This window comes from Balaenoptera borealis, assembly GCF_965194805.1.
Source record: "Balaenoptera borealis genome assembly, chromosome: 19".
NCBI classification, from domain to species: domain Eukaryota; kingdom Metazoa; phylum Chordata; class Mammalia; order Artiodactyla; family Balaenopteridae; genus Balaenoptera; species Balaenoptera borealis.
Genome location: NC_138878.1, coordinates 68,908,710 through 68,923,239, shown reverse-complemented (window position 1 = coordinate 68,923,239; position 14,530 = coordinate 68,908,710). Strand labels below are relative to the sequence as shown.

At 39.6% G+C, this 14,530-nt stretch overlaps 2 protein-coding genes across 29 annotated transcripts in view; both read right to left on the bottom strand.

The window, feature by feature from the left end:
• Window positions 1-14,530, bottom strand: part of LOC309617245 (zinc finger protein 773-like) — a 137,815-nt gene that overhangs the window by 113,855 nt on the left and 9,430 nt on the right. The window lies entirely within an intron of this gene.
• LOC309617257 (zinc finger protein 211-like) overlaps window positions 1,107-14,530 on the bottom strand; it is a 61,860-nt gene continuing 48,436 nt past the window's right edge. Inside the window, exon 4 of the mRNA XM_082369258.1 lies at window positions 1,107-6,416. Coding sequence (XP_082225384.1) covers window positions 6,344-6,416 — 73 coding nt within the window. The 3' untranslated portion in view covers window positions 1,107-6,343. The remainder of the gene's footprint in view (window positions 6,417-14,530) is intronic.

Genomic DNA, 14,530 nt, shown 5'->3' with positions numbered 1-14,530 from the left:
ACAGAGAACGCTAACACAGATAATACAAATTCCCAACTATGTAAGTCCCTGCAATCACAAAATAATCACTTCCCAACATTTGAAAGTGGTTCTTTTGCCCCTTTCCTATTTGCCCATTTCTGTCCCCCCTCACCTTGAAAGAACCTAATTATAGGAAAGAGATCACTAAACAATTTAAACTAACTCCTGACTTATACTCTCCTGAATGCACACCACACCTTGTCTAACCTGTTCATTCTTTTCCTAGATTAAAAAAAGAATTGAGACTTCCCTGGCCGTCCAGTGGATAAGACTTCGCCTTCCAATGCCGGGGGTGTGGGTTCAATCCCTGGTCAGGTAGGTAATATCCCACATGCCTTGCGGCCAAGAAACCAAAACATAAAACAGAAGCAATACTGTAACAAATTCAATAAGGACTTTCAAAAATGGTCAACATCAAAAAATCTTTTAAAAAACACAAAGAAGAATGAAGAATAACCCCAACAGCTCCCTATGCAATCCTGCAGGCAGACCCCACAGGCAAGACATCCGAAGAGTCAGCCAGTCTGAATGCAATGGAGAATGATGCAGAAACCAACTTCCTGCCTTTACGATTCACTGAGATTCTTCCCCACTTTTTCCCTTTAAAAACTGTCATGGCTGGGAATTCCCTGGTGGTCCCGTGATCGAGACTCCACACTTCCACTGCAGGGGGCACGGGTTCGATCCCTGGTTAGGGAACTAAAATCCCACATGCCGTGTGGCCAAAAAAAAAAAAAAAAAAAAACTGTCATGGCTGAATGGCTGACCAGAATTTTCAGAGTTGGTCTGGGGACATGAGTCCACCTTCTCTCCAGATTGCCGGCTTTTCTGATTACAACATCTTTCGTTTCTACTGACACTTCCTTCTCCAGTATTGGTTTTCAGCTGTGAGCAGCCAAACCTGATTTTGGTAACCCAATGAGATAGTTCAAGACTCAGAAGACCATTCTTATACATGCTCCATCTTTAAACAATGCAGTCTTTGTACTATACCAAATTAGCATGTTTTCTTGTTCCCTTTTGAGACTGATGGTGTCAAAGATAAACACAGCCAGACGTTAGTTGAAACAATAAAAACAAAAAGGGAAAAAACCATATTTTATTCAATAACTATTGACAGCAGGAAAAAGAGTTGAACTCAATCGTAATTTCTGCAGAGGTGATCAGGTGTTTTAAAGGGAGAATGAGGGGAATTCCCTGGCGGCCCAGGGGTTAGTACTCCACACTTCCACTGCAGGGGGCACAGGTTCAGTCGCTGATCGGAGAACTAAGATCCCACAAGCCACGTGGCACAGCCAAAAATAAACCACCTTCAAGATTAAAAAAAATATGTTAAGATAGTTTTTTTAAAATAAAGGGAGAATAAGGAAACAGGGAGGATGGGAACTCAGTATTCATAGAACTGAAACACTACAAAGGATTGGGAAATATAAATGAGATTAGTGCAGCTGTGTTTGACAGCTGGTAATTATGAAAACTAGGATTCTATCTTTCCAAAGAGACTGAGAGACAGAGGCCTAACTGATCCTGATGCTTACATTTCAAAGGATTAGCTCTCAGGTCTTTGAGAAACATATATACAATTATAAGCTCTTCTTAGTAAATGCTCAAAAAAAGAGGCTGGGGGCGGGGTGTCATTCATCAAGTTTACTTAGAAGTAATAGTAAATTCTCCTGGCAGATTAATCTTAGAGTGTATGGTACATGTGTGCATTACATTGTGTGTAACAAAAACACTGAAAAAACTCAAGACATGTTCTTCAAGTACTGAAACCAATTATTCCATAAAGCAGTCACTCAAGAATGAGTAAAATGGGTATCTGTTGTTGCACTGTCCTAGTCGTTAAAGAAAAGGAAAATAGCCAAAACTAATCAAAGTATAGGCTTAAGAGGGAATTCCCCGGCAGTCCAGTGGTTAGGACTCGGAGCTTTCACCGCAAGGGCCCAGGTTCAATCCTTGTTTGATGAACTAAGATCTTGCAAGCTGTGCAGCGCAGCCAAAGGGGAAAAAAAAAAAGAATAGGCAGAAGATAAAAGGAGACATTTTACCAAAGATAGCAAATATAAATCTGTAAGGACGCTAATCATGAATTCTGTGGAAAATTCAATTCAAACTGTGAGAGAGCACGGCAACCTCATTAAGAGTTAAAATAAAAAACCACTGACCAACTAAGTATTCACTAGGATGTAGAAGAAATGGAACCTTCATACAAGTACTGTTACAAATACAAAAAAAAAAAAAAAAAAAAACCCAACATGGTAAATCACCTATACTCCAATAAAAATCAAAAAAAAAAAAAAAGGAAAAAGTACAATGTTTAGATAGCAATTTGTTAGTTTGTTCAAAAGCTAAACGTTCACCTACTTTGTGACTCAAACACTGCAATCTAATTTTTGGACCAAAAGATAAAGGAAACAAATATCCATATTAAGAACTGTACATGGGGTCATGAGGATTAAATGAATCCTCCCCATAAAAAAAAAAAAAACTGTACACAAACGCTTGTACTAGTTTATTTTCAACAGTCAAAACTTGGAATTACCCAAATAGCTATAAACAGGTGAATGGATAAATACTGTTATATCTAATGGTAAGAATATTACTCAAAAAAACAGAAAAAAAAAAAGAGCTCCTCATTTAACATCATTGATGAATCTCAAAATAATTACAAAACACAAAACCAGGAAAAAACAAAGGTAAATATTTTAGGATTCCATCATGTAAATTATAGAAATCGTAAAGATATCTATTACAAGGGAAAGTAAATCACTGGTTGCTTGGAGGGCTGTGAAGGGCAGGGACAGACAGATTATAAAAGGAAATCAGGCAAATACATGGTGACACATATGGTCATTACCATGACTGTGATGATGTTTTCACAGGTATCATGTGTATGTCAAAACTTATCAAATACTTCACTTTAAAAATGTACAGTTCTCTACACGTATATTACACCTAAATAAAGCTTTAAAAAACACTTCAAGCTAAGAAAATCTGTACGTCCCACTTTTTTGGAAAACAGTTTTGGCAACCCTATACTTGCTCCACCACCTTTCTAGTCATGCCCTCTGGGGGTCAGTCTTGCCTCAGTGGCAGCAAATACTGACGAGTAATAAAGGACATTTCCACTTCAGTCAACAGGAATGCTGGCTGGCTCACAAGAGCCACATCCCTGGACTACTTTTCTCTACCTTTTCCTGCCTGTGCAACAATGGCCTTAAGGCGAACACTTCAGGTCAGCTACAAAATTCCACAGAACGTTCCAATTATCTCTTCTGACAATGACCTCAGCTACACAACACAAACCTGCCTGGAGGTCCTGAGATTTGTGTACGCGCTGATCCTGCACATCGGTCATTATCACAAAGACATCTGTGGATGCACTTTTAGAAGAGGCACATTCCAATAAGCTGGCTGCTGTCTCCTCTGCTCCCTACTAACCCAGTTTCTGTAGCAGTTTCAGTTTCCCCTGGCCCCTATAGTCTTACAACCAGTGACTGTCACCCATGGAATTGTGGACATCAGGGCACATGCTGTTTGCAAGACCACGGGAGGAGATGCCTCTCAACAGTGCTGACACCTCCTGTGATACCCGCTGTGAACAGGGGAAAAAATTCATGCTGCTCCAAGAACTTGAGGTTGTCACATCTTACTCCTCTTCAGGGTGATGTATGAGTCTCCTAAAACTCATAGCATCCAGGCTTCAAATGAGGACCAAAAAGCCCTGCCCTCTCTCCTACGACTTCACTGGCACCAATGCAAATTTGGCCAAAAACGGCAAGCCACTTTTTGCCATCGTACTATCCTCCCTGAGGCCCATGCCGGTGGAGCCCAAATCTCCTTATAAAAAACCTCCTGCAGTACAAAGAACTCCCAAAACAGGCCTTAAACATTAAGGCACCCGCATTATACAAACCAAAACAATGTGTGGCACACAGTTTGGGTTGGTGACTTGCTAGATGGAAAAACTGATCATGTGAGAACACGTCCCTGAAAAGGGTTGTCCTTCTCTGCACATGGTCAGCTGAATTCTTATGATATTCTCTGGGCCAACATTCCTTCAGGCTTTTGTACACGTAGTCAGAGAGAGGGGAACACCAACCCCGAAGGGACTGACCTACTCCTAGTTTGCTCCAACACTTGGAAGAACAGAGGTCAGTTTTCCTGAGCACACTGGGCTGGTGACTGATGCACACCGTGTGGACCTGCCAGGCGATACAGGTAAAATAGCCACAGAAACGGACAGTGACATAAATCTGGGAAAATCTCTGGACAGGTTACAAAGTGCAGTATAGCCACAAATGCTTCCCACATAACTGAAACTTAAGGGGTATCTCCCCCTGTGGATAACTGGATGTATGAGATTGAATTCAGATGGGTGGCTCCTCAGTTTCTTCCAGGGTCGTTACCCTGAACAAGAAAATTACACATTTCCTTGCACATTCAAGGCCTTTCTCCAGTGCAAATCCTACCATGTATAATAAGGTGAATTATTTAGGAAAGAGTTTCTCAAATTCCCTGCACGAATAAGGCTTTGCTTGTGAACTCTTTGAAGATAACAAAGGGTGGAACTAGTGGTAAAGGATTTCCCACATTCACCACACATTTAAGGCCTTTCACCTCTGTGAACATGGATATTGAAGGAGTGCAGAGCTCTGGGGAAAAGATTTCCCACATTCACTACCCTCATATGGCCCCGATCCTGTGTGAACTCTCTGATGATAACGGAAACCAGACCTAGATGAAAAAGATTTTCCACATTCACTGCATTTATAAGGCTTCTCTCCAGTGTGACCTCTACAGTATTCAAGGAGAGAAGAATTTGCTCTAAAGGACTGCCCACATTCTGTGCGCTCATAAGGCCTTTTGCTTGTGTGAATTCTCTGATGTTCATGAAGGACGGAATTACAGGGAAAACATTTCCCACATTTACTGCACTCATAAGGCCTTTCTGCTGTGTGAACTCTCTAATGATTATTGATGTTGGAACCAGAGAAAAAAGACTTCCCACATTCACGGCGCTGATAAGGCCTATCTCCAGTGTGAACTCTCTGATGTTCAGTAATCACAGAGCTCTTGGAAAAAGACTTCCCACACACACTACACTCATATGGCCTCGATCCTGTGTGAACTCTCTGATAATAACAGAGGCCGGACCTAGATGGAAAAGATTTCCCACATTCACTGCACTCAGTATGAACTCCCTGATGATAACGAAGGTTCCTCCTACTGGTAAAAGATTTCCCACACTCCCTACACTTATAAGGCCTTTCTCCTGTGTGATCCAATGATAATAGAGGCCAGGGTGAGAAGTATAAGATTTTCCACATTCACTGCATTCATAAGGCCTTTTTCCACTATGAACCTTCCAGTGTTGAGTGAGTAAGATTGATGACTAAAGGATTTCCAACACTCACTGCACTCAAAAGGCCTTCCTCCTGTGTGAACTCTCCAGTGTACAATGAGGTAAAATTTTCGTCTAAAAGATATCCCACATTGAGTACACTCATAACGCCCTTCTCCAGTGTGAACTGTCCGTTCTCGAACTATGATGGATCTACAGCTAGGAAACTGCACACACTCACTGCACAAGTAACAATTTTCTCCAATGTGTCTTCTCCAGGGATAAATAAGGACAAAGTTTTAGTTAAAGGATTTTCCACATTTGCTGCACTTGTACTTCCTTGATCCAGTATGAATTCTTCGATGCAGATTGAGGGTTGAGGTTCGCCTAAAAGATTTGCCAGACTCACCACACACATGAAGCCTTTCTCCAGTATGCACTCTCTGGTGCACAACAAATGAGGATTTGCACCTGAATGTCTTCCCACATTCACTGCACACAAAACAATGTCTTCCAGGGTAGACACCCTGGTCCTGAACAATTGCATGTTTCGGGCTGAAGGCTTTCTTGCATTCTCTCCGGCTGTAATGACTTTCTCTGCTTTGTAAAGTTGCCTCACGCTGGGCAATCTCATTTGGCTTCTCCCTGGTGTGAGTGGTCTGTGGCTGGAGATGTCCCAAGGTGGCCAGAAAGTCTTTCCCAACTTCCTCACAGGTAAAGGGCTTCCTTGACACATGGCATTTGCAGCTCTTCACAAACAAGGCCCTGACTGCAGCGTTACTGAAGGATTTCTCTTCCATGTGCTGCTTCTGGTGTTTTTGGAGGTTTGCACTAAAATGAAATCGTTTCAAACATATTCTACACCCGAACACTTTCTGGCTGTGTTGCGTTTCTTCATGCTCAGCCAAGTGAAAAATACTTCTCAAGACTAGACTACACGTCTCACTGGAGTGGTTCTTCTGGGAAAACGAAGGTGCCTTAGGAGTCCTGGCCTGTGACATGCTTATAGAAACGCTTCGTTGAAAGGGTGCCTCTGCTCCACATTAGCAACCTGAATGCGAATAAATGGTGGTGAAATACATGCAAATAAACATGCTGACTTTATAAAGAGGGAGCAACATCATCATAAAGGTAATGTGTCATATCTAGGAATGAGTCTACAGGATGCTTTTCCAGAAAGGAGATTTGTAATTCCACTGGGGAAGCAGCTACTGGGCATGACTGTGCCTCTAAGGCAAAAGAATGGTACACTTCACTAGGGGAAGGACATTAGGATAGGGTACAGCACCAAGTAGAGAGGCATATTCTAGAACTTGTTCATATGCCAGAGGATTCCTGCAGGACCTATTCTCCTGGTGAGGTGACACTGTGTAGAAGCATATGTCCAAACCCAGGAGAAACCAACTGCAGTAGAATAGCTGCTGTTCAAGGCCAATTTAAGGATGTATGGACACCTCATAGCACAGGCAGACCAAAGTTGCAGAGCAAGAGAAGAGGAGGTATGAGAGAAATGGCTGAGATTTGAAGTCCAGAGACATGGTGCTTATCTCTGGGCTGGAAGTCAGAGTAGATATCACAGTGGAGTAAAACTGACTAGTCAGCACAGCATTAACAGTAGGGAAGGGAAAGTAGACATGGGCTGTGTCGCAGGCTACAACCAAAAAAATACTGGGTAAATGAGAAACATTCCTGGTATGATCTGAACATAGTACCGATGTCACACCCTCCAGGTTCACCAGGGCAAGGTAACTGTGAGTTCACCTTGCAGCCTTGGCTACTGAGAATCCCTACAATCTTTGGTGCCCCTGACCTCAGCTGACAGAGCTGCAGAGCCATTACATGGTTGGTCCCTTCTGACAGCCCAAACTGCCACACCCCACCTAGCCAGTGACCTTGTATCCAACCCAAGTTAAGGTCTTTCCCTACCAAAACCAGTCTGAAAATCCGGATGATGTGACTGATCCATCAAATGCAGAAACATGAACAAAAGGCTCTAAGAAACATGCAATTTGAAGGAAACAAGACATCACCAAAGGAGCGTAAGTTTCCAGCAAGTGAACCCAAAGAAATGCATATCTATAAACAATTGGACAAAGATTTCAAAATAAATGTTTTAAGGAAGCTCAGCCAGCTCCAGGAGAACACAAACAGAAACTCAATCAAAGTAGGAAAAAAATACACAAACAAATCAACAGGTTCCAAGAATGGGAGTTCCCTGGCAGTCCAGTGGGTAGGGCTTCACACTCCCACTGCAGGGGGCACGGGTTCCATCCTCAGTCAAGGAACTAAGATGCTGCATGCCACATGGTGTGGCCAAAAAACAAAAAACAAGAAGTTCCAAGATACAAAAAAAAAAAAAAGGAATTAAATTTTGGAGCTGAAGAACACAATGAATGAAATGAAAAATACAACAGAGACCAGCCAACTTGATCAAGCAGGAGAAAAATCTGTGACCTTGAATCAGGTGATTTCAAATCATCCAGCTAGAGGGATAAAAGACTGAAGAAAGCTTATGTAAATTATGGGATGCCATCAATGGAAATAATATTCACATTGTAGAAGTGCCACAAGGAGAAGTAATGGAGAAAGGAGCAAAAAGCTTATTTAAATAAAAAATGGTGGAAACAATCAACGAAATCAAGAGAGAGAGGTGAGGATATGCAGGTACATGATGCACATAGGTCCCCATCCAGATTCAATCCAACAAGATCTTCACTGAGACAGTGAAATGAAAGTCTGAAAAGTCAAAGACAAAGAATTTTGAAAGCAGCAAAAGAAAAGAAATTCATCACATACAAGAGAACCCCTGTAAGGCTATAAGCACATTTCTTAGCAGAACCCATGCAGACCAGGAGAGAGTGGGACATTAAATTCAAAATGCAGAAGGAAAAAAAACTACCAACTAAGGAATACTTTATCTGGCAAAGCTGTCCTTCAGAAATGAAGGAGTGATAAAAACTCTCCTACATAAACAAAAGCTGAGAGAGTTCATCACCATTCAACCTGCCTTACCAGAAATGCTAAATGGAGCTTTTCAACCTGAAAGGAAAAGACACTAATTAGCAACAGGAAAATATATGAAAATACGAAGCACAGTGTTAAAGGTAAGTATATACACAAATTCAGAATATGCTAACACTGTAATATGGTGGTGTGGTAATCATTTAATTCTAGTATAAGGGATAAAAGACAAAAGTATTAAAAATTACTACACCAACAATTACTTCTTATGACTACAAGTATAAAAACATATAAACTGTCACATCAAAAATATAAATGCAACAGGGGTGAGATACTAAAATGGGACTTTTTTCCCTTTTTTTTTAATCTTTATTGAAGTATAGTTGATTTACAATGTTGTGTTAATTATTGTTGTACAGCAAAGTGATTCAGTTATACATATATATACATTGTTTTTTTAAAATATTCTTTACCATTCTGGTTTATCATAGGATACTGAATATAATTCTCTGTGCTATACAGTAAGACCTTGTTTATCCATCCTATATATAAAAGCTTATACCCACTAACCTCCCACTCAATTCCTTCCCCAAACCATCCCTCTTAGCAACCACTAGTCTGTTCTCTATGTCTGTAATTCTGTTGCTGTTTAATAGATAGGCTCATTTGTGTCATATTCTAGATTCCACATATAAGTGATATCATATGGTATTTGTCTTTTTCTTTCTGATGTATTTCACTTAGTATGATAATTTCTAGATGCATCCATGTTGCTGCAAATGGTATTATTTCATTCTTTTTTATGGGTGAATAGTATTCCATTGTATATATGGACCACACATCTTCTCTATCCATTCATCTGTCGATGGACATTTTGGTTGTTCCCATGTCTTGGCTATTGTGAGTAGTGCTGCTATGAAGATTTGGGTGCATATATCTTTTTGAATTATAGTTTTGTCTGGACATATGCCCAGGAGTGGGATTGCTTGATCAAATGGTAATTCTAGTTTTAGTTTTCTGAGGAACCTCCATACTATTTTCCAGAGTGGCTATACCAACTTACATTCCCACCAACACTGTAGGAAGATTCTAAAAGGGGACTTTTTGTATAGAACTGACATTGTTATCAGCTTAAAATACTGTTATGTTTTACACAAACCAGACAGTAAACACAAAGCAATAACCTATAGTAGATACACAAAGATGAAAAGAAAGGAATCAAAGCATACCACTACCGAAAACCATCAAATCACAAAGGAAGAAAGTGAGAAAGAAAAAAAGGAACAAAGGAACTACAAATCAACCATACAAAAATTAATAAGATTGCAATTACGAAGTCCTTACAAAATTCTCTCCATTCAAAAGACACACAGTGGCTGAGGATAAAGCCTTCAAGAGACTTACTTCAGCTTTAAGGACACAAATAGGCTGAAAGAGAAGGAACTGAAAAAAACTCAATACAAATGGAAACGAAAAAACAGTAGCTTATACTTATAAATAGCCTACATTTAGGCCAGAAAAATAAACTTTAACTCAAAACCTATCACAAGAGACAAAGAAAGTCATTAAATAATGATAAAGGTGTTGACTCATCAAGAGGACAGAACATAAACAATATGAATCTAACATCAGAGCACTTAAATCTGTTAAGGCAAATATTAAGAAACTGGAAGGTGGACTTCCCTGGTGGTCCACTGGGTAAGACTCTACACTCCCAATGCAGGAGGCCTTGGTTCCACCCCTGGTTCGGGACCTAGATCCTGCATGCACACCGCAACTAAGAGCCCGCATGCTGCAACTAGGAAGTCCGCATGCAGCAACTAAAAGATCCCATGTGCCACAATGAAGGTCCTGTGTGCTGCAACGAAGACCCGGCACAGCCAAAAGTAAATAAATAAATAAATATTAAGGAAAAAACAAAAGAAACTGGTAGGTAGAAAAGACAACAGTGAAATAATGTTAGCAGACTCCAATACCCATCTTTTGAGAATGGGTAGATTAACCAAATAGAAAATCAATAAGGAAATATTTAATGACACTTTAGCTCAAACATTGACCAAATATTGAATGGAACTTTAGACCACCTTAGTCTAACAAACATACACAGAACATTCCATTCAACTACAGCACAATACATTCTTCTCAAGTGGACACAGAACACTCTCTAAGAGAGATCACATGTTAGGTCACAACAAGTCTTCACACCTTTAGGAAGACTGAAATCATATCAAGACTCTTATTCAGCCATAAGAGTTGGAAACTAAAAATCAACAACATAATAATATATTTGTGAACGCTGGAAAGTTCAAAAATATATGGACATTAAGTAACACATTCCTGAACAACAAATGTGTTCAAGAAAAAAAATCAGAAGGAAAAATAAAATTATCTTGAGATGAAGTAAAATGGAATCAAAACATGCCATGAGATGTAGCAAAAGAATTTCTAAAAGTAAAGCTGATAGCAATAAATGCCTACATTAAGGAAAAAGACTCAAATAAACAACGTAACTTTACACCACAAGGAACTAGGAAAAAAACAACTAAGCTCAAATCTAAAAGGAAGGAAATAACAAAGATCAGACGAGAAATAAATAAAATACAGACTAAAAACAACAATAGGAACATCAACAAAGCTAAGAGCTGGTTTTTGAAAAGAACCAAAATTGACAAAACTTTAGCTACATTAAATTAGAAAAGAGAAGATTCAAATAAATGAAATCAAAAATGAAGGAGTTAGTACAACTGATACTACAGATATACAAATATAAACAATGAACAATGAAATGCCAACAAACTGGATAAACAAGAAGAAATGGATAAATTCTTTGAAACAGACAAATTACCAACATTAAATCATGAAGAAAAAAAATATGAGTAGGTCAGTAACAATTAAGGAAACTGAATCATTAATTAAAAATCTCCCAAAAAGCTAAGCAACAAGAATATATTTTACAGCACAGGGAAATACAGCCACTGTTTTATAATAACTTAAAATTGAGTATAAAAAAATTTTTTTTTTGGTTGTGCTGCACAGCACATGTGATCTTGGTTTGCAGACCAGGGATCGAACCCATCTCCCTGCAGTGGAAGCACAGAGTTCTAACCACTGGACCATCAGGGAATTCCCCAATTTATAAAAATACTGAATCACTATGTCTTACCATGACATAAATATAATACTGTAAATCAACTATACTTCAATTTTTAAAAATTAATTAGTTAATAATAATAATAAACTGTCCCAACAAAGAAAAGCACAGGACCAGACAGATTCACTGGTGATTTCTTCCAGTGATTTTAAGAATTAATGTCAATCCTTCCTCAACTCTTCCAAAACGCTGAAAGAACATTTCCAAACTCATTTTCTCAGGCTAAGGCTAGAAATATACCTTGATACCAAACCATGTTATGGAAACTATAAGAAAAAAAAAATTACAGGCCAACATCCTTGATGAACATAGAAGGAAAAAATTCCCAACAGAAAACTAGCAAACTAAACTCAACATCATATTCAAGAATCTTACATTATCATCAAGTGTGGCTTATCCACAGGAAACAAGGATAGTTCCTCATATGCAAATCAATAAACATGATACACCATATTAAGAGACTGAAGGATAAAAATAATATGATCATCTCAATAAATGAAGAAAAACCACTTAACAAAATTGAGCATACTTTCCTATTAAAAATTCTGAACAAATTAAGTGTACAAGGAATATAACTCAATATGATAAACCCATAAACAATAAGCCCATGCTAACATCATACTCAGAATTTAAAACCTAAAAGCTTTTTCTCTAAAACCAGGAACAAGACAAAGATGCCCACTGTCCTCATTTCTATTCAATATTGTTCTGGAAGGCCTACCCAGAACACTTGGTCAAGAGAAAAAAGTATTAATAATAAAATCATAAAAGAAGTAAAACTGCTGCAGAAGGCATGATCTTATATATAGAGGACCCTAAAGACTCCCCCCGAAAACTGTTACAACTATTAAACAAATTCAGTAAAGTTGCAGGATACAAAATCAATATGCAAAAATCAGTTGCATTTCTGTAAACAATGAAATATCAGAATAAGAAATTAGGAAAGCAATCATATTTACAAAATCAAAAACAATAAAATACATATGAATAAATTTAACCAAGGAAGTAAAAGCTCTGGACTCTGAAAACTATAAGACACTGATAAAACAAACTGACACAAATAAATGAAAAGATATCCCATATCCTTGTACTGGAAGAATTAATAATGTTACAATGTCCACACCACCAAATGCAATATACAGATTCAATGCAATTCCTATCAAAATTACAATGAGATTTTTCACAGAAATAGAAAATGAATCCTAAAGTTCATATGGAGCCACAAATGACCTCAAAGAGCCAAAGCAATCTTTTTTTTTTTTTTAATGTATTTATTTTATTTATTTTTTGGACTGTGTTGGGTCTTTGTTGCTGTGTGCGGGCTTTCTCTAGTTGCAGTGCACGGGGCTTCTCATTGTCATGGCTTCTCTTATTGCGAAGCATGGGCTCTAGGCGCATGGGATTCAGAGTTGTGGCACGTGGGCTCAGTAGTTGTGGCTTGCGGCCTCTAGAGTGCAGGCTCAGTAGTTGTGGGGCACGGGCTTAGTTGCTTCGCGGCATGTGGGATCTTCCCGGACCAGGGATCGAACCCGTGTCCCTTGCATTGGCAGGCAGATTCTTAACCACTGCGCCACCAGGGAAGACCCCAGGGATGATATTTTAAACACATAACATACTCATAGAAATCAGCAGAAACAGAATAATCTGATTAAAATATGGGCAGAGGATCTGATGAGACATTATTCCGAAGATGATATACAAATGGCTAACAAGTATATGAAAAATTGTTCTTCCTCACTAATCATCACGGAAATGTAAATCCAAACCACAATGAGATATTACTACATAACTGTTAGGATGGCTATCATCAAGAAGACGAGACAAGTGTTGGAAAAGGTACACAAATAAGGGAACCCTTGTACACTTGTTGGCAAGATAATCTGGTACAGGTGTTATGAATAAATAGTATGGAAGTTCCTCAAAAATTCAAAACAGAACTATCATACAATCCAGCAATCTCACTGCTTGGAATATAGCCAAGAAATGAAATCCAATGGGGAAAAGATAACCTGCACTCTCATGTTCACAGCAGCATTATGAATAATACACAAGACGTGGAAACAACCTAAGTGTCCATCCACGTAGGAATGGATAAACAAGGTGTGATATACTCACACATACACATGCATGCCTTGAATGTTATTTAGCCTTAAAAACAAAGGAAGTCCTGCCATATGGGACAACATGGATGAACCAGACGGACATTACGCCAAATAATGTATGATATCACTTATATGTAGAGTTTAAAACAAACAAAAAACGTTGAATTCATAGAAACAGAGAGTAGAAGGCCAGGGGCTGTGGGATGGGAGAAATGGGAAGTTGTTGCTCGAAAAGCACAAACCTTCAGTTACAAGATGGTACAGATCATTAAACGCACTGCAGGACTACAGACCTCAAATTCTTCCCAGTGAGGATCCGGTACAGCAAATATTGGGGTTGCAGGGGAGAGAAGAATGGAGTGCGAACAACCCAGGCATACCTACCACAGCAACTACCCAGAAAGCTGGGGAAACAAGCAGTGCCTGAGGTCCACATGTCACAAGGACAGAGCACCCCCGCAGAAAAGGGGTTGAGCCAGAATACAGAGCTCACTCCAGGTCACTGGGAAGGCTGTGAGAGTCTTACCCAGTGGGGATATGAGTGCAAAGTTTTCCAGCATCACATCGTGGTACAAGTGCCCTGAACCTCATCAAGGAGCCTCCATTCCTCCCACGAGAGGTACAGGGCAATGTCCCTCAAAGGTCATACTGTCCTGTCAACATGGGGACAGATGAAAAAATGAACACTCTGAGAACCCACAGTCCATCACCACACAATCTACCCCACTATCATCCTCTTCCCAAGCTCCCCACCACAGAGGAGATACCAGAACCTGGTGCCACTCCGCTCACTCTCTCCTCAGGTCCCATTAATCACTGTGTTCAGCCCTCAGCAATAACAGACAGGGGGACATACAGATGCCACGTAAGCTCTGGGCCTGGCGAGCAGAGCCCCATCTCTCCTGCCAATCAATTCCCCTGAGGTCTCCCAGACTGTACGTACAAGACACA